Source organism: Pempheris klunzingeri, chromosome 20, assembly GCF_042242105.1.
Source record: "Pempheris klunzingeri isolate RE-2024b chromosome 20, fPemKlu1.hap1, whole genome shotgun sequence".
NCBI classification, from domain to species: domain Eukaryota; kingdom Metazoa; phylum Chordata; class Actinopteri; order Acropomatiformes; family Pempheridae; genus Pempheris; species Pempheris klunzingeri.
Genome location: NC_092031.1, coordinates 6,820,335 through 6,846,620, shown reverse-complemented (window position 1 = coordinate 6,846,620; position 26,286 = coordinate 6,820,335). Strand labels below are relative to the sequence as shown.

The following is a 26,286-nucleotide window of genomic DNA, read 5'->3' as shown; positions in this document are numbered from 1 at the left end:
TAAGATATGCAATATCCCAAAGTAGAGTATTAAGAATGTATGTTATGGTTGCATTTGGAATAAATTACGCACGCATTGTTTTAAGTCTTTCTGATTGTTAAAGGTGGCCTTACCTCAGTTCGTGCGCGTGTTCATGTGTGTGTGTGTGTGTGTATGTGTATGTGTGCGTGCGTGTGCGTGTGTTTGCGCGTGCGCGGCCCCAAGTCTCAACGTCACCAGTCGGTGGTTTTTCGGGTTGATCCGACTTCTTTTGGCTGCTGCCGTGAGTTCACTGTATTGTAAAAGGGAACAGTGAATCCGAAGGGGAGGAGGAGGGGGGGCTGGTTTGCAAAAAAAAATCTCCCGATTGGGCGCACATCCGGACCCTCGACGATCATAATTTATCGCACCTTTTACCTCTGAAGAAACCGGGTTTTTATTGTTTTAATTAATTTATTCTATTCCTCTTAGTTTATGGTTTACGTTAACACTCCGGGAGGGCAGAAATGGCGGCCAACATGTACCGGGTCGGAGGTATGTATGTCAATGTGGATCTTTTTATCAAACAGAAACCCTTCCAGTTTTGCATCCTGTGGGGATTTACGAAGCGCTATTGTTGTGGGTTTGCATCTAATAGTGAGATACGGCTGTGCCACAGCCACAGAGATGCGTTAAGTTGGAGCAGGAAGGTGAGAATTTCTAAATATTTGGGATTCAAAATGGGTCAGGCCTCGCGTCTGTCGTGGCCACAGCAGCTAGCCGCCAGGTTGCTAAATGCTAGCTTGCAATGTAAACATTTTTAATTTGTCGGCACCTCTGCTGGGCTTTGGTTTTCGGATAATTAGACCAGGGATGCGGGGATGTGATACCCAGTGAGGCCTCTCGACTAGACATGTGTTTAAAAGGTTGTTAAAATGTTACCACGGGCAGTCTGAGGCTGCCTTTGTATTTGCCTCCTCTGGCATGCAGCCATCAGTACGAGTCCTTATTTAGCTAACGTTAGCACCAGCAATGGCTCCACTGATTAACATTGTCGCAGCCGTGGCGCTCGTTTTACAATATTTGAGCAGTGCATCTAAGACTCTTGGCAACATTAGCCACCGGGCATTGGCACACATTTCATCTACATCCACCAGAAGCGCGAGTAATTAAAGCAAATTAGCTTCACTGGCGTGCTAGCTCGTTAGCAGTCTGCTGGAATTTAGCATCAAATTGGAGACTCGTTTCATGGCGTCGTTGCGTCAGGTTGGATTAAACCTACCACCTTTATTCACACGCAGCCAGCCCTCAAATCTCTACAGTAACACCGCGGAAGAGCTCAAATGTCAGAGATGCTTGACATGTCACACAAAGATAAACAAAAAGCATCGTTTCCCAGGTGATATTATTGATAACTTTATCACTGGCTTGCTGTCCATATGGTCACCTGAGCTGCAGTTGTCCTGCTGCCTTCAAGTGCTCTTTGTAAACTACAACTGCTGGAGGCTAGAACTTGTTGTTGCATTGAAGTTTTTCTTACTTTATGAAATGAATCATGTTAGTAGTCTTTTAGAAATATTCTCCTGTGCATCAAAGTAGCTAGTGCTTCACCTGAGGAGATGGATATAGCTTACATATCAGGGCTGGAATTTATTCTTTTTAAATAATATATTGCTGGTGATAAACAATGTTTGAATCCAAGAGTGGATATAAATAATATTTATGTCCGCTGGCTGGATGCACCGAGTGTCACACCTTGACAGCTCAGAGATATTTGCCTCTTCGCTGGATTGTTTGTGTGTCTGGAGCGTAGCAGTTACAATATTTCAGACAGCACTTGAAGGCAACATTTTGCCATGAACTGAAGTTTTCCTGAGTTATTGTGTTTTCTGCTCAGGCAGTGAGTGAAATCAGGCTGGATTTATGTCTCCTCAGGCTAGGTGAAGTCATGTTGATGCTGATTTAGTTGATATGCAGTGGAAGATTATGACTTGGATATGTTCCTGGTCTCAATTGTTTATCTAACAAAGTCATAATAGTATTGTAACTGTCAGTGAAAACCTTGCAGAACACATAAAATTGCCTTTACCTTGACTCGTTTAACTTGGAGTCTGATATTCTCTGCTTTGCTTGGTTAGTACAGCTACACCGTTCATTAGTGGTCTTCATTTCTGTTTTTAAGTTCTTTCTCTTTATGTATCAATTTCTGATTTTGACATGGCCAGTTTATTGTTTACTGACTCACTTTTTATTGAGTTGGGAATGGTGTGGTGGATGCAATGTACATATGAAGACGTACGTATGCTCCCTGGCCACTTAACAATTTAATGCAATCCAAAAGAACAGATCTGCCACAAATTCAACATTTAGAAAGATTATAGTGTCAAGTTTTTGTCGACGCTGTCAAAGAGAGCTGTCAATTCAACTATATTTATTTATTATTGAGGTGAGTGGTGGTGTTGTACTTGACTGAATTATATTGAATTGTGTATCCCTTCATTTTTGGAAATATGTTGGGCAGAACATTAGAAACACTTCTCAATATGATGAAGTCCAGTTCAACACCACAGCAAACTACAATGTCAATAATAAGCATGTAGTTAAATGAATACATATCTGACGATGTATATTAAACTGAACGTTATTGTCTTTGTATTCAACTTTGTATTTGTGCACTCGATTTACGTGGTGTACCTAATAAAGTGGCCACTAAGTGTATTACTTTCACATGCTCCCAGAGGCTGTTTCAGCGTTACAGGGATCTGATACAGTCAAGTGATCCGTGTGTGCTCTCTGTTGCAGATTATGTATTCTTTGAGAACTCCTCCAGCAACCCTTACCTGATCCGCCGGATAGAAGAACTCAACAAGGTACTGAGGTGCTTTTGTGTCATTTTTGTGTGTGTGTTTATGCCTCTTTATGCCTGAAGGTGAATTGCTAAGATTCCTCTCCGTTTTCCAACCCCCACCCCCTCTTTCCAATGTCTTGTGTGTATGTGTGCATTTTATGACAAAAAAGTGGTATGATGAAGCGCTGACAGGTGCTCCTCTGGTGTCCTAACTGCTGCTGGTATCACAGCACACACCTGTGGGAGTGTATGTGTAGGCGGGGTAAATTATTGTAATGAACATTTTCAGGAGCTCAGATAGCTTTGGACTAAAGATCAGCTTATACCTGGTTTAAAAAACAACAGGATCTGATGTTTTTTTCTGCCTACATTTAATCAGTTGTCTGTTTAAACAAATTTTAGCGTGTTACTTGTGTCAGTAAGTAATAGACCAAAACTAACATGGTATTAAGGTTAAATACTACACAAGCATCTTTAATGGGAGTTTGATAAAAGCTTGTCCTGTGCTGCATTTGCACTAAAATACTTGGATAAATGCATGTAGTTATCAGATGATGCGGGCGGGAAAGGGTGAGACCAGGTCAGTATCAGCCTGAAAAAATGGTGGTACATTATAAACTAAAGATAAGAGCCATTGTAATTACCATAAGTGATAAAAGGGGGTGTACAAAATAACAGAAAGTCCCTGCAGTATGATGCAATATAAAACAGTCGTTCTGCAACAGATGCTGCCTGAATTGTTGAAGCTGAAAGAGAATGGCTGATTCAACCTGACTGGCCATTTTTGTGGCTATGACTTATGCTGGTGTTGCGTTGTATTGCAATATATTGTGAGCTGCCTCATTATTCTGTCCATATCCTTCAGGTGAACGCAGTCATTAAATACACACAATCTTACAACATTCTTAGAAAAGGAGCTGAAGTTGGAGGCAGCTTTCTCAAATCTCGTACCCCCACATCCATTCACTCCCCATCAGTCACAGCATTTAATAGTGGCTGAGTCTTTAAGCCTGTCGGCTTAATTATACAGCGAGACAACCAATCAATCATCTGATCCAAAGCGCTGGTGCTGCCCTGGTCAGCCTGTCATAGCAGCATAGCTTGACAGGCACACAAAAGAGCCAGGTCTCTTGGGAAATTAGCGGTTGGTGTAGAGAGGTGTTGTCACCTCCCGCAGTCAACCTGGATCCCTCTGCTCTCTCTTGTTTCAGACGGCCAGCGGGAATGTGGAGGCCAAGGTGGTTTGTTTCTACAGAAGGAGAGACATCTCCCACAGCCTCATCCAGCTCGCAGACAAACATGCAAGTGAGTAATAACTCCTGTCACACGCTCAGATCTGCAACTTTTTCTTGAGGTGCCACATGTGACTGAAAGTTGCAGTCCCTTTCAAGTAATTCAGTGTTGCATGAGCCAGAACAGTTTCTTCAAAATCTGCATATTGATATTGATTAAACTCGAGAGCTGAAATGATTAGTCGATGAATCTATTAGTCAATCAACAGTTAATTATTCTGTAACAGTTTGTATAATTGATTCTTTTGAGTTTTCTTTTTTTTTTTTTTTTTAGCTTTCTGCTTTTCTCTGTTTTGCACAACTGACGGAATATCTTTGGGGTTTTGACTGTCGGTCAGACAAAACAAGCATTTTGAGCATGTCACCTTTGGCCCGAGGAAATTGTGCCCATAGTTGTTTTTTTTTTCCTACAATTTGTTTTGTCAAGACTTTAAACTATTAAACAGAGATTGCAATCTCATACCATCATCTTAGGTGTCAAGAAATTGTAAATACGAAACGATTAATTGATAATGCAAATAATTGTTGGTTGTAGCACTATGCTGTAAATTTATTTACAACATTGTGAAAAAAAACAGCAAATTGTCACATTTGAGAAGTGAGAATCGGTGAATGTTTGGCATCTTTCCTTGATAAGTGACTAAAACAATGAATTCATTATTAAAGTTGTCAATATATTAAATTGCAGTAACCAATGACATTACAGCACCAGGCTGAACCTGTATGGTCTTCAGCTGCGTTTGTATTTTCAGCCATTCTCTGTGAGAGAAAGTGTCATTATGGGCTTCCTGCCGCATGTCAGTCAGGTAGACATTTCCTGCTGCATTTCCACTCAGCACGTCCTTTTACTTTTGCACATGGCTACATTTACTGTCAGTCAGGCTTGTCATGATAATTACTTTAATGTACGATATATGGACATGACCCCCCACCCCCGCATGAAATGGTCTAAAAGTTACAATAAAGTTGTTTATCACAATTATTTCCAGGACAATATATAGCCCAACAAAAGAAGCTAAAGGCCTACTTTAAATGTCTCATAGGGTGCTGTAGTGCACCTTTAATATAAGGCCTTATTAATATTTATATATCACATATATTTCTCAATTGTGTGTTGTGAGTGTGAGTGTGGCTGCATGAGGAGAAGGGAAAGGAAGGTGTTGCTACCACAACAACACCTGTTCTGTGTGGGAAGCCCTCTATTTGTTTCCAGCGATGTTTCATTTTATCCATCACAATAAAACAAATTATTGATCACTTTCGGGAAATGAAAAACTCGCCTCTGCTAAAGCAGTCCCATAACGGTGGGTGGGATGATTTAGATAAGGAGTCCGCAGCAGGAGAGCCAGTAAAGAATGGTTTTTAAAGTTTATGTGACTGAGATTCAGTACATACAGGAAGGACAATAATGTGGCTTAATAATATTCTGTCCGTGTGTGTTCAGACTGTTTGTGGAAAACCAGTTCTGCTGATCCTTAATGCACTCTGTAAACATAAAACAGCCTTAAGAGAGCACGCGCACACACACACACAGACACACACACATAATATGAAGTACTCAATATGCAGGGACATACGCATTCATTGCAGCACGGTGCCATTTCCACAAGTTATTTGGAGTCTACCAGCTGGTCAGCAGAACAGACAAGAAACAACAATAAAATTTAACACTGCCTACCACACTGTAAAAAAACAAAAATTCACACAACTTATGGCTGACATTAGCTCAGGGGGAAAACAAAGGACAGACAGTGAATGGGATTCACAGTAATAAATCAGAATGTGCAGAGTCTGTGGGCGTCAAAGCTGAAATATATGTATTTATTACTATTGCTTGTTGTGATGAAACAATATCAGTGTGCTGTTTTGAATGTGTACTTCTACATTAGGATAACACTTTTAGAAGTTAACACCAGTGTCATTAGTAAGTGGAGTTATTTTAGAGCTTTTTTTTTTTCGCCCAATTTGCATTATTTTTGTCTGCCACGCTGACGAACCATTGCAGCACACGATCAAACGACAGCTGAGGGCTAAAATTAGCTCTACATAAGAGCTAATGGGTCAGTTTACCCAAATCTGAGACATTACTTCTGCCTCCTCAACACAATAGAGATAAAGATGCAGAACAAGGTGCCCATTTCCAGATGGTCAGTTCTGCTGTTTACATAAAAAGTGACAAATTTGTGAAAGTTGTGTCAAGAATGGGTTGAAAAAAGGAGATCTAAAAGAGAGAATTTCAAACCCTGGGTCCTTTCTCACCTTTGCACAGCTGGCCGATGACAGTGTGAAGTGTGTGTGAGTGTCAGATAGCTTGAAGTGTGATGTATCGGGGCAGTGGAAATGAGGGACTCTGTAGGATCTGTAGGAATGGGGATGTGAGGCTGTACCAGTGTCAGTACTACCTTGTGAAAACACTTACAGTAGTAATAGGTAGTTGCCAATGAGAGATGATCCATAAGTATATGCCAGCACTGTGTAACGGTGATTTAAAATGCTTACCTGCTGCATGGCTGACTCAACTGCAGCAAACAAGCTAATCCACTATCTGTGGATGAGCGCTCGTCCTAAAATTAAATTTCTAGTAACCTGAGCATAATAACCTGAGTCTTTAATGGATGGCAGTAAAAATTTGTGATTGCAAAGCCCTCTGGAGCCACTTAATCAGCCTAATGTTTTCTATCTGAAGGCAACACAGTTATAAAATGTCATGAAGTGGTCATTTATGACATGTTGGAGATAAATGGGTGAAATCATTACTCACTTTGATAAGTTGTCGGCCTGTTGCGGTCACGAGTTAGCCACTGTCAATTTCCTTATGTAATTTTAAACACATGGACACCATTTTTAACATCAGCGTCACGCTTTCTGATGTAATTTTCTCCTGTGTTTGCTTTTCACAGAGGAGTTGGAAGAGGAGAAGGAGAACCCAACAGAGACAGACTTAACAGAAAAACAGAAACACCAGCTTCGCCACAGAGAGCTCTTCCTCTCCCGGCAGTATGAGAGTCTACCTGCAACACACATCAGGTACCATACATAGACACACACACACACACACACACACACACACACACACACACACACACACACAGGACATGACGTCACGCCATCTGCAGGCAGTGCCCACGGACGGTCACTCACCCAGCCATAGACAAATTGTGCACCGCTCACTTCCTGTGTCGGTTTAACATGGTGCCTCTCTCTCTCTCTCTCTCTTTCTCTCTCTCTATCTCTCTCTCTCTCTCTCTATCAGGGGGAAGTGCAGTGTCGCATTATTGAATGAGACTGAAGCCGTTCTTTCATACCTTGACAAAGAGGTGAGTCAGAAAAGAAAACTTGATTTGTCATCTCGTACTGGCTTTTGCTTGCTGCAGACTTTGTCACAGCTGTTCGAGTCATTCGTCATTTGCTTTTTCATATGTCAGCTGTCAAAAGCCGAGAAAAGTCTAGGGCTGCCACTGACGACTGCTTCCGTTGTAAATTTATCAGCTGGTTACTTTCTTAATTCATCATTTGGTCAATGAACTGTAAGAAAATACTGAACAAGTTGCAGTGAATTTTTTTTCCAACACCTCAAGACTACAACCATTACTGTGCAACACCATTGTGTTGCTTTGAAAATTACCTACAGGAGTGATTGATGGGCAAAAAATGTGTGTTTTGAAACTGAAAGTTTGTCAGGTTTTGTCAGGTTCAGGTTCGCTCATCACTTCGTTGGCATTAGGTGTGGGTTTACAAAGACTTTCTGTGCCAACAGGTAGTAATAATTACACATTATGTGACAAGACATGACACCACAACATATGTGTTTATGTTATGTAATTTTAATAGACAAACACACAAGGCAATGATAACAAATGCCAACATGGTCAAACTATTCACTTCACACACTACAAGCACCATTTCCACAGCCACAGAATGAATGTAATAATTAATGATAATATCTAATTTAATTATAATAATAATATGTATATATATTTTTTCCAGGATACGTTCTTCTACTCGCTGGTGTATGACCCGACACAGAAGACTCTTCTGGCCGACAAAGGAGAGATCAGAGTGGGACCGCGTTTTCAGGCAGACGTACCTGAAATGCTACAAGAGGGTCAGTCAGGAATGCCACGTTACACTTTTTGTTTGTATTTCCAGCCTCATTAGCCACGCCTCTTGTGTGAGATTTGTTACAATAAGGAAAGGTAGATTTGTTGTAATGGAGACAATAGCATTTTTTTCCCTTGTTCAAGGAAGGTAAAATGACCTGTAAGAGGTTTAGTTGGAGTTCAAAGCACATTATTGGCACTTCTTGTTTATAGTGTCCAGGCTTGATGTGAAAGACGTGACCTCATGACGTAAAAGATTTTTTCACATGACTTGAGTTTAACCCTCTTTCACACATGCAGCTTGAAAGTTTCTTCCATTTGAGGGTCAAGTATTAAAGGCAGCTGAAGTCAATATTTCCAGAAAAGCAGGGATACGTTTATTTATTTTTTTTTCTAGTGCGAAAAAAATCACCCACTAAAAGGTTTTATTTGAAGCTGCCAAAGAGGGAAGTCTTAAAATCAGAGATGTGTTTGAAATATTAAAAATGTTGCCTTACTATTACTTATATTATTACATAATATTAGAATCATTTCCATATTGGACAGACTCATTAAAGAAGATAGAGCTACTATTGTGCATTTAGATGAATGTGCACCGTTAATAGCAGGAAAAACAGCCATTTGTCCAATACCATTATATAGTAAATATAGTACATGGACATTTACAGATAGTAGGAAAGTGAAGTGTGTGCAGTTTAAACCAATAGATCTACCAGAAAAGTGAGTATGATGTCTAATGGGTTGATAATCATAGTTAAGCTATTTATCAAGCTTGCGTGCTGTGTGTAAGCTGTCGTCTCTGTGTGTCCTGCAGGTGAGGCAGATGACAGGGACCAGTCCAAGCTAGAAGAGAAGCTGTGGGATCCAGAGTGCCCACTCACCAATAAACAGATAGACCAATTCCTTGTGGTGGCACGGTAAGACCTGCCATCTCTGACCTCTACACTAACAACATCCCACCCTGGGAACCAGACAAATCTGCGAGCTCATGTTTCATCTGCTCGGGCAGATGTGTCTGGTGCCCCTCCCGTTCAGGCAGATTTCCAGCCGACTGGGCTGACAACTATGACTAATAGAGGAGCGCCGTTCAGGCATTTTCGTAAACGACCAAGATGGCTGCCGCTGATGTGAAACGTTCTGTTAAATCCATGATGACATCAGTATTAAATGTTTAGTCTGGACAGTATATTTTCTCTAAAGAAGAGCAGACAATTGTATTTAAAGCTTTTGTTGATAACCAGGATGTATCTGCTGCTTCAGGATTTGGTAAAAGGTGAATACATTAAGTTTTGTTGCTCAGATTGTGTGTAGGTCTATCAGTTGCATCAGAGCTATTTTGGTCTAGGGTAACGCCTCTTGGAAATGAGCCGAGAGGACTGGTCCGATGAACACTGACAAAATTGACCAAATCCAGTTTCATGCAGCAGTATGTTATGATTCCTCCAGTCTTCAGGTGCAGCTACCTAAACTTGCTAACACACATATGGAACAGTTCGTATGAAAGTATTAGACTATAACAATCCTCACTGCCGGCGTACATTATTATTAGTGCCATTGTTTTTCTGTGTTAGTGGATGGCTAAAGGCAAAAAATGCACATAGTTGTTATTTGAGGGATGGCTCTAAAGTACGGCTCAGTACTTTTCATGTTTTATTCTTCACACAGTTAGTTTTAGTATTAAAAATGGAATAAAAATAGCATTTAAAAAGTAATGATACAAAGATTTGTGTTTTAAATCAATGGCAATGTGACGTGTTATGCTCACTGTTACTGGAAGCATATTCAGAGCCACTTGTGTGCTTTTTTTCCCCTAAAAAAACCAATCAACTTAAACAATGAGCCGCACTGATGGAAACGAATAGTAATGCAATAATTAACTGGTATACAAATCTTGCTTTGTGTGTGTGTGTGTGTTTTTTTATTTAATGTATATTGTATATGTGTGTCTTTCTTCAGGGCGGTTGGGACCTTTGCTCGAGCGTTGGACTGCAGCAGTTCAGTTAGACAGCCGAGCTTACACATGAGTGCAGCTGCAGCCTCAAGAGATATCACACTGGTGAGCTGAACACACACACACACACACACACACACACACACACACACACACACACACACACACACACACACACACACACACACACACACACACACACACACACACACACACACACACACACACACACACACACACACACACACACACACACACACACACACACAGTGGTAAAGGCTCATTTACTCTGCAGTACCTGATTGTGAATTAAACAATAGATTATAACTCCCTTTCTGTGTCCGTGGGCTGCAGTTCCATGCGATGGACACACTGCATCGTCATAATTACGACCTGTCCAGTGCGCTGAGTGTACTGGTCCCAGCGGGCGGCCCAGTCCTCTGCAGGGATGAGATGGAGGAGTGGAGCGCCTCGGAAGCCGCCATGTTCGAAGAGGCACTAGAGAAATACGGAAAAGACTTCAACGACATCCGACAAGACTTTGTAAGTGTGTGTTCATAACTGCACTTGTGTGTCATGTCAGTCAGAATTAAAAGGATGTCAGTCATCTGTGACAGCAAACTGCCATGGTGGTACCAAGGTGGTTCAAATAAACACAAAACAATACATATTATATACGTTTTATTCGATTTAGGCATGTGATAGTATAGTGTATTCTATATGTATTCTATATTAGGTGTTCAGGGCTGTTCTTAATGTTGTATTTTGCAATATTGTCAGCCATGATTCTACCAGCAACTTAATTAGGATGCAAAGCGAGTTATTGGGAGCTCAGCCAGCCCCAAACATGCCTTTTTTCCCCCCTGACTCAAAACTGAATGTCACAATAACAACTTGCAATTATCACCATTGACAGGACGAGACAAGAAGAACAGGAAAAGCATGTTACATTTCTCAGCATCCAGTTTGTCTACAGTTGACTAAATACAACCCCATACCCCAGTCTCCATGCAATGCTGTCCCTCAATTTAAAGACATCAAATGTTCCTTTTGAGGCTTCAAAGGTGGCTCTTCAGCGTTGGTTCTTTTGCTCTAAATTGAGAACTGCAGTTGTGGTCAGTTTGACCTAATATGTTAAAATATACTCTGAGTAGTGAAGGAAACAACAATGGTAGACATTTCCACAGTGCTCGTCCAGCATAATTCACTTCAGTGCCTGTCTGTATGCTCATATATGTCAGTTGAAAAACAGATCACATGGTAGGCTGCATGTGATAAACGTAATCACGAGTGACCAAAACAAACCACTCACTGTGAAAGCTGCGAACAAAAGCTGTATTTTGGGGGAAAATGTGGCTTTATTAAGCTGCAGGAGTGATTTGAGAAGTTTCTACGGATGTTATGGTCCGTCCTCCACCTCAGTGATAATCGGTTGTGATCTGCTTGAATTGAATTGACCACAGCCGCTGCTCTGTGAAGACATAATTGACCAATTTTAACAGCCACTTCAAGCCGGCAGGGGGTGACTGTTCAATTCTTTTGGATCTTCCTTCCCACTGTCTACCTATGCTGCAAAATAAAGGCAGGATAAGGGTTTATGCAGTGGTACCAGGTGCTCATGAATACTTATTAAATGTGTGAATCACTGTGTGTGTCTGTGCGAGAGTGTGTGTTTTCGTCTGGGGCCCAGAACCAAGCAAAGCTGGTAGCTCTCAGCCTCCTCGGTCACGATGCCTCTAGCTCATGAATATACATGAAGCCTTTCTCACCCAGATGGCAAGAACATGAGATATTAATATCATTAATTTGCTCTTTGTCTCTCTCTCTCTCCCTCCACACTTCATTCTTTCCCCTCGTGAAGTTGCCATGGAAGTCTCTGACTAGTATCATAGAGTACTACTACATGTGGAAGACCACAGACAGATATGTGCAACAGGTGAGGCTGATTAAATATTTTTTTAAACCATGAAATAGATTATCTCATATTAAAATGTCTTTCTGGGCAGATTTTCAGTTTTCAACTTTGTATGACAAGGCTTAAAGCTGCCCTGTGGAGTTTTCATGTTTCAATCATTCGTATTAAAACACATTGTGAAGCCTACTCCATAAAATACATGCCAGGCATTTTCCCCTGTTTTAACATTTACACAAGAACAAACAAAACAAAGCAAAACCAGTTTTACATTTTGTTCTTAAGATTAAATGGGTTTTGATTGCTATTGTTTTATGTCTGTCTGCGTATATGTATTTTACGTATCTCTAGTTTTATGCTGCATGACTTCTGTTTTACTTTTATTGGCTACTGAACTGCAAATAAGTTCTCCTGTGACTTGGTATTACCTTCAATAAAACTGCAGGACCTTTGAGATACAGTTTAAAACAAGACTGGTAAAAAATCAATGTGGCAGAAGCCAAGATATCTTGAATTTTACCCTGTGGTATGATTAAAAATGTCAGTTCCTACAAAGAAACTCAAAAGCATCCATAACTCAAACTTTCCCCCAGCTGTTAAATGCCCTTGTTTTAAAACTCCACGAAACTCCAGCCCTGATGACATCAAGGTTACTTTCAGACTTAAGACATCTCTCCCTCAGAGGACTTTCTACAGCTGTTTTTACATGCTGAGTGGTACTACCCATGACAAATACGCTGACCTTTTATGTGTAAACCTGGTGGAGATCCCCTGAAGGGGACAATGAACTGGAGTTACATGACCTCTGGGCACAGGGAAAGGGTATAAAGTTGCCAAATAAGCAAAAACGACTGTTGATAAATTAGTGGGTACACACAGAAAAGGTCACTTTGGATAAGAGCAGCAGCCAAATGTATAATGTGAATGTCAACATGTCAACCGTCCCCTCAAACTGGTCTGACAAAGCTTTTTCATGTAATTCAGCTGTGTAGGTTATCAATGGAAGGTGACTGCAAACACGTCACATGTCAAGAAAGGAAACGCCTCCTCTGAAATGTATTGACGTATTTAATGATCATCTTTGCAATGTTGCAGTCCTCTTTTCTGGCTGCCCATCAGACTTAAGTGTGAACCGTGTCAAGCTGTCTGAGAGGGTTTTGATTCAAGTCAACTGCTGTTTTCTTTTGTTATTCATGACTCAATCCACTGTGCTTCTCTCTAAACAGAAGAGACTGAAGGCAGCAGAGGCAGAAAGCAAACTGAAGCAGGTTTATATCCCCACATAGTAAGTGGCTTGCGTTCACTTTTATAGATAATGGTATCATTACCTATGGCTGCAAGATGGTCATTGCTTTATGCATAATTAAAACATGTTAATTTAAAGCACTGCAGAAGGCAGCTGCAGTCAGTGTTTTTCTTAAATCTATTCCTTGTCTTTGACAGTAACAAGCCCAACCCCAACCAGATTTCAATGACCAATGGCAAGATGGCGACAGTGAATGGCGCAGGCCCTGGGGCCTACCATGCAGCGGGCGGGGGCAGAGCCTGCGAGAGCTGCTATAGTGAGTTTTGTTTGTGTGAGTGTGTGTGTTTAAGCGTGGGAGGTGTGAAATTAAATCACAAGGGCAGTGATCATGAGTAAGTTAGAAATAAAAGGGAAACAAATATCGTGTCAGCCAGCCAATCGAGTGTTTTGAGCTTTGCCGACGCTTTCTTGTAATTTTCACGATCACTGCTTCTTTATCTTGACAGCTGTTACTAATGCATCGATCAATATCTCCCCTCCCTTTCAGCTCTGTGTTTGAACCTACTATGCTACTAGGGCCAACAAGCTCCACAAATAGTTAGTTGAGTAAATAATTTTTGATAAGAAAAGAGTGAAAATCCCCATCACAATTTCACGAGGTGATGTCAAAAGCATGTGTTGTCCGACCAAAACCCCGAAATATTTAATGTACAAAGATATAACGCAGAGAAAGGTACAAATCCTCACATTTAAGAGGCTGAAAAGAGTATTTGGCATTTTTTGCTATTATAAATCATTATAACAGTCTTTCATCATAGTGTGTTTTTTTTTTTTCTATCAACAGATGAATGGATTAATCATGGAATTGTTTTGGCTCTAAATATCAAGGAAATAACACTCACTAGCATCATTAAAAATTATCATGGGAAAATAACATTTTCTTTTATCTGGCTCCCCAGTACATTAGTGCAGACAGAGCTGCTATCATTAAAGGGACTAATCTCATCAGTCCATAACAAGCATGCAGTGTGCCTCGGTCTAATGTATGGACATTGATAAAATCATTTAGCAGGACAGCTCAAGACGGCCGAAGAGATCAATACTCTGAGTGTCTTTTTAGCAGTTTCCCCTGGCGAATGTCCTAACCTTTATTAATGCGTTTTGTACATTAACAGCCATGCAGTCGGCCCAGTGGTACTCATGGGGGCCTCCAAACATGCAGTGCCGCCTGTGCGTTTCTTGCTGGATGTACTGGAAGAAGTACGGAGGCCTGAAGATGCCAAGCAGAGCAGAGGGCCCAGAGGAGAGGACCTCCCCCAGTCCAGCAAGCAACGTAAGCACAGTCAGAAGACGTGAAACACATGACTTGACTTGTCACAGCAGCAAATACGGGTTTAATTCATAACAGAAATGATAGCTGATGTGTTTTACAACCCTGGAACTGGTTAAATGAGCTGCAGCAATCATTATGAAAGATAGAAAAAGGTCTATTGTAGCAAACATCTGGTACACTGGTCTCCCACCCACAATATACACTGAACTGCCAGTTATCTAATGCAGTGTAGCTAATCTAATGCAGCCCTACAATAAATCCTGCGTTCAGGAAGGTCATAATGTTCAGTTTTAATTTAAACATTTTTTTAAAGGTGCTGATTCACGATATACAGTAACACAGTTCAACAGCAGCACAAACTACAGCCTCCAAAATGACCACACAGATGAGTCAACAGCTCCCCAAAAGATTTCAGCAAAAACATGACACATTAACCCTCATAAAGGTAGTATTTGATGATACAGTTTCAGAGTACTTTGGTGTAGTATTTTGAATGCATTTTTTTTGTTTACATAAATGGATGTCAACGTCTCTACTTGGTTGTAAAATACCTTCTTGTTTTGTATGATAAAATTACTTTTTTAGCATTTAAAAAGTACAGCACCAATTAGTATTTGACCATTTGTAGGCTTTAACAATAATGAATAGAAAAGAAAATGGCTTGGAAGCAGAATGGGACAAGAACTTATTGCCAACCGTAAATATTCACGACTAAAAAAGCAACAATCAGAGTTAAAGTTGGAAACAGCATCCATGGGTATTATTCATTAAGAGTTTAACAGTGAACTCAGCTAATCTGCTTCATCAGGTCTGTGTAGATGTGGTTTGATCAGATTTGAGTGACGGGGACATGGCAACACAAGCAAACAACCCAACAAACTGTGTCACATTTTGATTCAGATGTTGCTAAGTCCTGATTGGTGCATTAAAAGTACATGACCTTTTTTCTAATTGAGCCCTGCTCACTTCAAACCAGTCTGAGCAGAGACAGATGGCCAAAAACAGAAATCTCTCGTGCAAAATAACCAAACTTTGGCAAAAAATGGTGTGTTCTTGTAAGACCACATCACTCATAGTAAGAAGCTGATTGAGAAAATGTGTTTTCAGGGCCTTTTAAATCAGCTGTCGTTGGTACACCTGTATTCAGTGGCCTTTTCTCTCTCCCTCCATCTTACCCAGGAGCCTCGCTCACGGAGTCACGGCCCCCGCCAGTCCAACCACATGGTGCCGATGCGTAACAGCGGCAGCCCCAAGTCCTCCATGAAGACCAAGCAGGCTTTCCTGCTGCAGGCCACCCGCCTCACCAAGCTGGCCCGGCACATGTGCCGTGACATCATCAGGCTGCGCCGTGCTGCGCGCCGGCCCTTTGTCCCCATTAACTGTGGGGCCATAAAGGCAGAGTGTAAGAGCTCTTTCAATTCCTCCTAACTTCTGCCACATGGACACACACACCCACAGACAATACACAACACATGCAGACAAACAGAAACACACACACGCTCACACTCACCGCCCTTCCTCGCCCTGACTGCCCCACCATCAACCCCCATCTCTGCCCATCTCTGCCCCCGTCTGTCTCTCGTTCTGTTTTTATTATTATTGTTATTATTATTATTTTGGTTTTTGTATTCTCCCACCCCCTGTTTCCAATAAAGACTGCCTGTCCTCATAACTATGAGTTTTGATCATCTTTTCATTCGTGTTTTTTATTTTTTTTTTATTCTTTTATCTCTTAATGTTGTTAGTCACTGTGAACTGAAAGCCATTGTTGGAATTATACACAAAGATTTATTGGCTAAACAGGGCTATTCTCCAAGAGCACGCCTGCACACACTTTGAAAATACACTGAACTGATTTTTGCTCCCGTCCTTAACAAGTAGACTGTAATAGGATCCAATAGAACTCATATTCTGAGCCGTGTATTTGCTGAAGTTAGATGTAGAGAAAATGTATTTTACTAAGAGAAGCTCTATTTTGCACAGCGCCCCTGGTACAGGCGTGCCCGCTCTGTGCTGTCATGGCTGAACGCGCTCTCAGCCACGAATGTTTTATTGTAAATACTGAACCTCAGCATCAGTGTTTTTGCCATGCCATCACCATTTTTTAAAACGGTTATGTTCCGTTTTTGCGCAAACATTTTTCCTCATGCTGTTAATCATGTGCGTTCATGTGAGTGTTTTAGACAAAATGAATTGTGTCTTTGAGCTTTAGACTGATTTGGACTGATGAAACTTGAAAGAAGGGAGGTTGAAGCAGAAGTAAGGCCTTATTTGTCTGGTGCAAAGAATAACTAGTTTATTGACTTCTTTGCTGCTGGTGGCATCTCCCACTGTAGATCAGGCTTTCCCAGGAGGATTCACCAACTGAACCACATCCTCTTAGACAGTCCCTTGCCATACCACTCAGCTGTTCTCCTGTGTTCAAATCATGCAATATTCATATGAATCCATCATGTTGTCTCTTGTAAATCCTGCGGACAGGATTTGCCATTCAGAGCCATTTCCCCCCCTTCCACTTTGCCTCCTCGTCCTTCATTTTCTAACAACTGTTGCAATATTCTCATCTCATCTTCTACCTCTTTTTGCTCTTTTCTTTCATCACTGTGTGAGTGTGAGAGTAGACCTCCAATAAAGTCGCTCCTGAAAGCATCTCTTCCGAGTCCTTGTGCTTCATGTGTCCCGTGTTATCTGTCCATCAACTCCACCACACTCAGAGGAACCATAAAGGCACGCCTCCCCCCTCCCCAGCATGGACTCAACCTTCAGTGCCTGCTGTCATAACACCTTCATATTTTGATGTACGTGCATTTACAATATGTTTTTTTTTTTTTTTTCTGTGTGTGTGCATGTAAGCATGTACTTACATCTCTGTATGTGCATGTTTGAGAGATTATTTTTAGTGGACATGCCATTCCTTAAAGTAAGTCACCACTTTAACACCTCAGAGTGATTTCCTCACTTGCATTGATTCCTGCATCCTGCCCTGATGTTCTGCATTCATGAAATGAGATCATTTTCATTTAAAGAAGACACCAGTGTTCAAATCATAAGTAGGTTATCTTTTACCTGCAGTTGGGACAATTCTGCAACCATACTGACCTTGTTTTTTCTTGTGTGATTCTGCAGAAATGTTAAGCGGTATTTAGTATTCTTGGTCAGTCAGCATCTCGGTAGATAGAGGGAGGACGTGTAGTCCAAGAGGCACTGCACTGGTTTTTTTAAAATGTATGTGTGTGTGTGTGTTTGGTTTAGACATGTTAAGGGTGTCGGAAGGGCAGGGGACTCGCCTACCCAAAACCAGAGCCGCCCAAAGGAGCACTCTGACCAGTGTTCTGCAGTTTCTAGGTAAATCAATACTCATCATCTGTATTTGAACAGCAAAATGTACTCATTTAACTCTGTTGTGTTTAATAACAGTGTCGAGTCAAATATGAGTAGGAATTATTCAGATGGTTCATAGGAGCCAGTTCATGCAGCTCCAATGTGGTGTGTCTTTCAGAGTCCCGTCCGGCAGCCCACGCCCCTCGCTCCCACCGCACCCCGGGCCTGCAGACGCCTCCCCCGCGACGCCTCCTCTCCTCTCTCCCACACGGCCCCCACGGCATGCTGGGAAAACGCAGCTACCATCACCACAGCAGGGCTGAGCCAGACAGGCGCTCAGGTACACACACAAATACACATTACTTTAAAAAAACAGCTGAAATGATTCTATGAAAGTTATTATGACTTGTTTTTCAATAAGACTGTTATCGCTTAACTTGATCCTGCCCAGAAGCACAAAGTCATTATTTGTATTACATCTGTTACACCCCCCAAAAAATTAGAAAATGTGTCCCGTCTTGCTTTTAAATAAGTTACTTATAATGTGAATGAACCTTGGGGACCAAACAGTGTTGATATCCGATGTTCTTGTCATCCTTATGCTTAATAAAATCGAATTAGTGGAAATACACCCGGAGTTGATAACCTTTTCTGCCATTTCTTATCTAAACTAGCTCGTTGGAGAGAATGACAACTAATTCTAATGAAAACGAATCAGCAGATGGGGGTCATTTGGATAATTTGGATGATTCAACTTCAGTCTGACACTTTGTTTTTTATTGGTAACTTCACTATTTTTACTGAAATTGAAACACAGTCATTTGTTGCACCACTTGTAACTAGGAAAGTAACTAATCAGTGCTATTCACAACTGACAGATTCCCTCATATAAATTTCTCCTGTTTTTGCAGAGAATCCAGGTACAACAGGTGGACCCCTCCTGGTAGGTGTCTTAAACTCTTCTTTTTTTAACAAATTCTGTACAACTGCATCACTGCATTTTGTGATAAAATAATATTTAATTGTCTTTTTCTTTTTGCAGCATAACGGCCGCAACAGCAGCAGTGGAAGCACCCGGGGTGGAGTGATGATCCGCAAAAGACGTCCCAACTGGATTGATGCCCCCGATGACAGCTTCTTCCTCGTCACCCGGGAGACCAGGTAAGCAAAGGTGACCCTTTTCTGACCTCTGATTGGCTGACTGTGGATGTGTGCATATGTGTGTAAAGGGAGAGCAATTGATGCTGAGAGGAACCGAGCTGTGACAGAAGTTATTTTTATCTTGTGGTGTCCGCTGACAGCTGTGTAGTACATACACACAAACACACAAATCAATACATACTGTATGTGCCTGAACTCACACAGACAGATTGAGTTGAAACAGAGTGGCAGCCTGGGAAGCCTGTCATTATGCAACATTTAAAGCTGGGAAATGTCTCATTTTGAAAATGTTAAATTTATTACAGTTGATTTGACTAAGAGTGTTTATTTTTGTCAAAACACTCCCCCGAAAAAGCATCAGTTTTAACAGACTGAATTAAGATATTTTTTCATCAGAGGACAGAAATATAATGCAGTGTAAATTGAGGTAAATAGACAGGGCCATAGCTGAGGCCACACTGAGGTCATGTTAGCTGTTTTTCTGGGAATTTAGAGGTTTTAGAGACCTTAGTGCACCGAATAATCTATAGTAAAACGTCCTCTTTTTTTTCTTTGCTGATTCTTAGGCCAATCAAAAAAAGAACTCCTCTGCATGATTCAGTGATGTAGATTGAGTGTCAAAAAAAACATTTAACATCAGTACTGGGTTTCCATAGGAATGCTCACTTACATTATAACTAAACACCTAAACATATGTGAAATTGACAATTTCATAGATGGGGGTGTTGGGGGACTTTGACCTGTGAGATCAGTATTTCAAACTGCAGGGTACGGCCCTGAACAAAGACACACTGAGCCGATTCTGTTTGAGATCGAGGCTTTGCCATTTTCATTTTTCAGTGAAATGCCCACTGTTGCTGGATTGCCATGAAATGTGATACAGACATTCGTGTCCCCCTCAAGATGAATTGTAATAACTTTGGTGATGCCTTAAACTTTCAAAACTAATGGCATTCCCCTCAGCTCCAACTGTACTCTGTGTTTAGCGCTAATTAGCAAATATTAGCATGCTAACACGGTAAACAGAAGATGGGGAACATGGTAAACATCACACCTGCTATACATCGGCATCTTAGTTTGGCCATTATGAGCATGTTATCATGTTGATGTTAGCATTTGTCTTAAAGCACTATTGTGCAGTACAATCCAACAGAGCTGATAGCATGGATGTTCACTCTTAGTTTCTTTTCAAAACTCAAACTGAATCAATACATACATGAAAGACTTGATGATGCACTCAGTTGATGGTAAATGGGTGAAAATTAGATTAAATTGATTAACTCTTCCATAAACAGCTTTTCAAATGTGATGCCTCAGCATCCTCTAATATTCTGCTTTCCACTGACTGATACAGGCCGGTATTGATTTTCTTTGTCTTGTAAGCAAATAACTTGCTTAAGACTACAATACAGATAAAGACTGATGGTTCCAAATCTATATGTCTCAGGAGACCCAAACATTAACCATCAGCACAGGTTTTGTTATAAACATGATCGAATATGCAGTTGAATAAACACGCCTTTATGTTCTATATGTAGAAAATCTCTTTCTTTTTTTTTTTCACAGACGCACACTTCCTCACACACTCATGTGTGCATAATGAGCCAGTGTTGCATGTCTGTATGTGAGAGAGAGAGATGTTCTTCCATTAAGCCTGTGTCTAAATGAGCCATGGCACCCGACCCTCACAGCCGCCCTCCGACCATCGCGGCTAAAATTAGATCAGCTAACTGGTGCAGATGGGCCAGCGAGGAGCCACGCACTACTGGGCCTTGAGTGGAAATATCATTACCACATTAACCATGGCTGTGCTCATATAGATCACTCACTTTCCGCCATGATCAACATGGCTGAGTGTTTCTGCGCGATAGAGCTGGCATCATTTTGAATACTGCACCCTTTGTTATACAATACAATCATTCCCTCTCCTTGTTGGGACAATTAATGCTTCTCTGAATGAAAGACATTAATAGATCTGCTCTGAAAGGCTGCTGCTAATTAGAGATGATCGGAAGTTTCATTTTATCCCCTTCTCCATCTTTTTAGCCCGCTCTCTCTCTCTCTCTCTCTCTCTCTTGCTCTGTGATTAAGAACGCAGTGTGTCACAGAGCAGAGAGGAGTAGATCACTCACTTATTCAGGGAGGCAAAAGAGACAAATAGAGACAGAAACGAAAAGAGAACAAGATGGCAAATGTAACACTTTTCTTAGCATGTGTTACACAGTCTGTTACAGAGTCATAAAACCCGATGCTGACGCTGATGAAAAGAACAACAAATTATTGTCATTCTGTCACAATCCTATTGGAGAAAAGGAATGTAGCTAATTTAATGGCTATCCATCCAATAGCTGCTTTCACTCTGAACCAAAAATATCAGCGGGCTGACTGTGCTAGATGAAAATTCAGTGAATCAATCAATCAAGTTATTAGGATTCATCCTCTGGGAACTACGAATGTCTGTACAAACGTTTTTGCCAATCAATCAATTAGATGATGAGATATTTGACTAGATAGTTGACCTGATGGTAGCCCTTGACGGGAGGTCAACAAGGCACTTTGGATTCATCCTCAGGGGGCAATGACTGTCTGTAGAAGATTTAATGGCAAGCCATCTGATACCTGTCAAGATAATTCACTCAGAGCCACAAATGTGGAACTCATTGTGGAATGAGAGGCAAAGTCAGGGGATCAGTCTGAAGAGGTCAGAACTCCTGCGACACTTTCTCATCCTTCCTCCTCCATCCTTCCATCAGCACATCCTCAGTGCTGCTCAGAGATCAGTGTAAGAGGGAGAAAATGAGAGCACCAGTGTTGCACCAGCCAATCCACTTATGTGCAGCGAGTGTGGCTATAGAATAGTTTCCAAAATTATATAAGAAAATAAAGTAAGCAAATGATTAAAAAGGACCATGAATTGTGAAGCCTAGTTCAAATACTGAGATACCATTGGTAATGTCATAAGCTTAGTACATTTTCTCAACTGTTGTACTTAAATCCATTTTTGATGCACATTACTCAAGTGTTTTCATTTTCCGCTACGTTATACTTCTACTCCACTACATCTCAGAGGGAACATTGTACTTCGTCACTCCACTACATTTATTAGCTGTATCATACGAGGTTATAAAAATACAACTAGAGCTTGTAAACTTCTCAGATCATTTCATCTAAAAAACCGAAGATTAATTAATTGAATGAATGTTGCTTCTTTGCTCGCCCACTGATAATCTCAAGACCCTTCAGATTTATCTTGTGACTCTTTGGAGTGGGCCTGACCTCTTGGTTGGGAACCACTGAATTAAACTACTTAATAATATATAAGTACCAGGAGACATTTTCCTGTAGGACAACTGCTTTGATAATATTTCTGTACTTTTAGTTAAGTAGGATTTTGAATGCAGGATGTTTACTTGCAATGGAGTATTTTTACTTTGTAGTAGTGGTATTTTTATTTAAGTAATTGTTCTAGGTAACTCTTCCATCACTGTGCCTGATAAACGACACAGCAACGAGAGGTTGAATTTGGACAGAAATAACAGTACAAAGGACCAGAAATGGGAAACATAGAGAACAAAGCAAAATAAAGTGAGACAGAAATGCAAATGAGACAGCTTGATATGTTTGAGCGTGGATTTAGCGTGGATATTTGTTCTCTTCCTCCCGACGGCCAGCTGAACAGACAAACAGCGGCGCTTTGGACAGTATGTCACCAGAGCTAAATCTGTTCTGTCATTCCCTGGTTTATATTCTGAGCGTGTCATGCTGTGTAATAATCATTCTCAGTGTTCATTATACTTCATAGAAGAGAGTGTAGATGCACGACTGTTGCACGCACTTTCAGACACATTTACTGTGCTTGGCTGCGCGGGCACATACGCGCTCATTTAATCAACAGCAGGGATCTATAGGGGACTGATGTGCTTTCCTGCTCACAACACATGAAAAACATCCTCGGCGCTGCTCAGAAATCAGTGAAAAAGGAGGAAAATGAGAGCATGCCAGAATGGCTCTGCTGTGACCGCCTAAAGGAAATTTTGAACAATCACCCATACGTTGTGGTTCTGTATGTCGCATTTGTCCACAAATGAATTCCATTAGTGCTCTGTATACAATGTTTGTCAATGCACCCCATGGTCTCGGCTTTAGTGCTGTTGGTCGCTGTGGGCTGTGAAAAGAGACTTCCTGTCACGGCACAAAGCTCACTGCAGTCTGGAAATTGCCACTGAGCTCCTGTATAAGCCTGAAAATCCTGCAGAGACGTACTCCTCTCTAGTAATTCTACTCCTGATGCTCAGTAAATGTTGTAGTCTGCTTCAGTGAATCCTCCTGAAATGAGAAAAAGTGGTTGTTCTCTAATTACTCTCTCACCAGCCGGGAGCCTCGACTTCGTGCCCCGAAACTGAACTTTACTGCTTGTATTAAACTCCTCTCTTTATTAGATTCTTCATCTTATTGTCGCGATTGCGTCAGTTATTGCTGGTGAGGCTCTATGCTCTTCGCCTCACATAAAGCTGTAGCCTGTTGTGCATGCTGCACACAGACAACAGAAGCTTTTTCTTGGTCATTCACAGGAGCTAAAAATGCATGAAGCCCAAACCCGTTTTCATCATTGTTTCTATGTGTTGGTACCTTTCTTACTGCAGGCAGTTGCTGCCACATTGCAGTGTGCACACTAAGTGAGGAGCCCAAAGATGGATGCGGTCATGAAAAGCGGCTAGAAGTACTTAAAGCCTCAAGCCTGTGGTCAGCTACATATTATGTATTCAGACAAACCCTCAGGTGTAGCTACACACATGTGCGACAATGAAATCATGAATTATTCGCAACAAATTAAAGTGTGCTCCTTATGAAGAGTGAGACTGTTTTGAACGGTTGACCTTCTCTTTGGTGTCTTGTGAAAGAGCTGTACAGAGACTTCCTGGTTAAAATAAAGGTGAAAAACATTCAAATGTCATATTAACCAATCAAATCTGAAAGCCCAAATTTCCAGAATCACAAACATGCACTTAAAATCTACCTTAAAAGATAAGTTTTATGTTTGCAGAATTTCGACTTACTTCCTTTCTTGCGCGTAATATAAATCCCAATCTAGTGTCTGTACACTTAATAATAAGCTGGAGCAGCCAGCTGACTTAGCTTAGCACGAAGACTAGAAACATGTCTGTCCAAAGGTAACAAACCGCCTCCTAATAGATTGTATCTCATCTATTAAATCCAGACAAAGACTGAGGAGCAAAAACAACAATTTCTTGAACAGGAATAGTAACGTCCTAGAGTTTCCACTGGTCGCCTAGCAGCTGCTCAGAGAACTGGTGAATTATTGTGATCAAATGCTACTCTTACACTAGTAAACTCAATACACCAAAATGCAGTATATATATATATACAATATATGTTGTGCCATATGAAGAGTTATGACAGATATTTGTTTTGATGTGAAAAAATATGATTGCAGCTATTTTCTAACTATACAAATAAGCCACCCACTTAACTGAAGCACCGCTCCCTTATAGCTGCCTGCTGCCCTTCCAGAGTTGTATTTGTGAAAAGCTGAGTCATGTCCCTGGGATTTTCTCCATATTATTATAAATGGGTGTCATCTTCTCTGTTCCAATAGATATTTTCATATTAAAAATGGATCAAATTACTGTGTGTAATAATGTGGTCGCTTGTAATGACAACCCCACAAAGAGTTATCACCCAATTCTGCAGTTCTTTTTAGCTCCACTGAGCTTTTTGCATTACACAACTCATATTATTTTTACGGCCCAGACATAGCACGTAGCTGCTCAGCACCAACCAGCACCCAATGTCAGCAACTGTCTGGTGAACATAGTGGAGCATTTAGCAGCTAAAGAGACAGATTTTTTAAGGAGTTGGTGGAGACCAAAGCAGAGCTAAAAGAGTGTACATAGTGAACTTATTGTTCATCAGATGACCACAAACATGACTCCAAATGTATCTTAATGCTGCTCTGACTCTGCTGAATGTGAAATTAGACCATAGCAACTTCACATAACATGTTGAATGTATAGCTCGTTCTGCTCCCCACAAGTGGCCAGAAAAAACATTCTTGCTGCTTTAAAATGACAAGATGTTCAATTTGTACCATCCAGCATGGTAGTAGAAAACAAAAGAACACACCTCAGCTTCGGCTTTCAGATAGTAGGCACAGGAAAGCAAAGCAATCTGGGAAATAGAGGATATTACCAAATAGGTAATTTTACAAATCAACTCCTGTATCTACTACTATCTGAATTTTGATTGACAAAACAATCTCACTACAAAGTCCATTTAGTAACTTTTCTGGAGCTTTTGATCATACAGTCTTCCTTCGCAGATGTAGTTGAATTGTAGTTTTGAATTTCCATTTTCCCAGAGCACTTTAGGGACTTTTAGCCCATGTTGGTGTAAAAGTTCATTCTTGACCTTGTAAACAGAAACTGAGCAAACGGGTCAGATAATTTTGTCAGCTACTGTCACTGTTACTGTTTCCAAGGTCATGAACTGTCAATCTGGATTAATTTGGACTTTTTACTGATAATAGCTTTGCAACCGTGTTTCTTCTTCTGCACTTATGTCCTGTCTTGTCTCCGTCCCTCCAGGAGGGCCAGGCGGCTGCTGTCCCGTTCCCAGCTGAGGCACGCTTGCCGGCAGCCCTGCGAGCAGATCACCCTGCGCAGGGTCTCCCAGGGCCCGCCACAGGGGCTCGTCCTTGCTCCTCCTCACCCTCACCCCAGCCTGAGGATGCGAGGCCCCATCGTCATCCACGACTGATCGGACAGGGACCCTCCGACCTCCACCCGCCTACTGCATACTCACTTACAAATTCTCCGCTCCTGTTCTCTCATTAAATCCTCAAACCCTCCTTTGCTTTAGTCCTTAAAATACCGTTATAATCCTAGAAAACATTTAAACAAGCTATCTAACCATTTGGCAACAGAGGGATGTGATGAGCCGTGATGCAATAGAAACACACACCTGACCTGACTGTCTTTAATCCCCTGGGAATGTGTTTGTATGTGTACATACTGCATTTGGGTGCGTGTTTGTGTGTGTGTGTGTGTGTGTGTGTGTGTGTGTGTGCGTGTGAGATCATACTAACAACACATGAGAGAATGAGGGGATGTTAAACGTGTGCTGTTCTTGGTTTTTATGGATGGA

At 41.2% G+C, this 26,286-nt stretch overlaps 1 protein-coding gene across 1 annotated transcript; it reads left to right on the top strand.

Moving 5' to 3' along the window:
- Positions 1-262: 262 nt before the first annotated feature.
- Positions 263-26,286, top strand: mta3 (metastasis associated 1 family, member 3). Its single transcript, XM_070851735.1, has 19 exons — positions 263-513; positions 2,761-2,828; positions 4,018-4,111; positions 6,999-7,125; positions 7,352-7,415; positions 8,086-8,203; positions 9,013-9,115; positions 10,155-10,254; positions 10,504-10,692; positions 12,011-12,085; positions 13,288-13,346; positions 13,505-13,623; positions 14,483-14,640; positions 15,820-16,042; positions 17,893-17,985; positions 18,140-18,301; positions 18,873-18,904; positions 19,004-19,122; positions 25,728-26,286. Exons 1-19 carry the CDS (start codon positions 486-488, stop codon positions 25,897-25,899), a joined length of 2,103 nt encoding a protein of 700 aa, XP_070707836.1. The 5' UTR covers positions 263-485; the 3' UTR covers positions 25,900-26,286.

Excerpts from the sequence above, each read along its gene's own strand:
- mta3 (XM_070851735.1), top strand. The coding sequence starts at position 486 with ATGGCGGCCAACATGTACCGGGTCGGAG. Across the intron at positions 13,347-13,504 it reads CAGGTTTATATCCCCACATA|TAACAAGCCCAACCCCAACC; the intron begins GTAAGTGGCTTG and ends TGTCTTTGACAG. Across the intron at positions 19,123-25,727 it reads CTCGTCACCCGGGAGACCAG|GAGGGCCAGGCGGCTGCTGT; the intron begins GTAAGCAAAGGT and ends CCGTCCCTCCAG.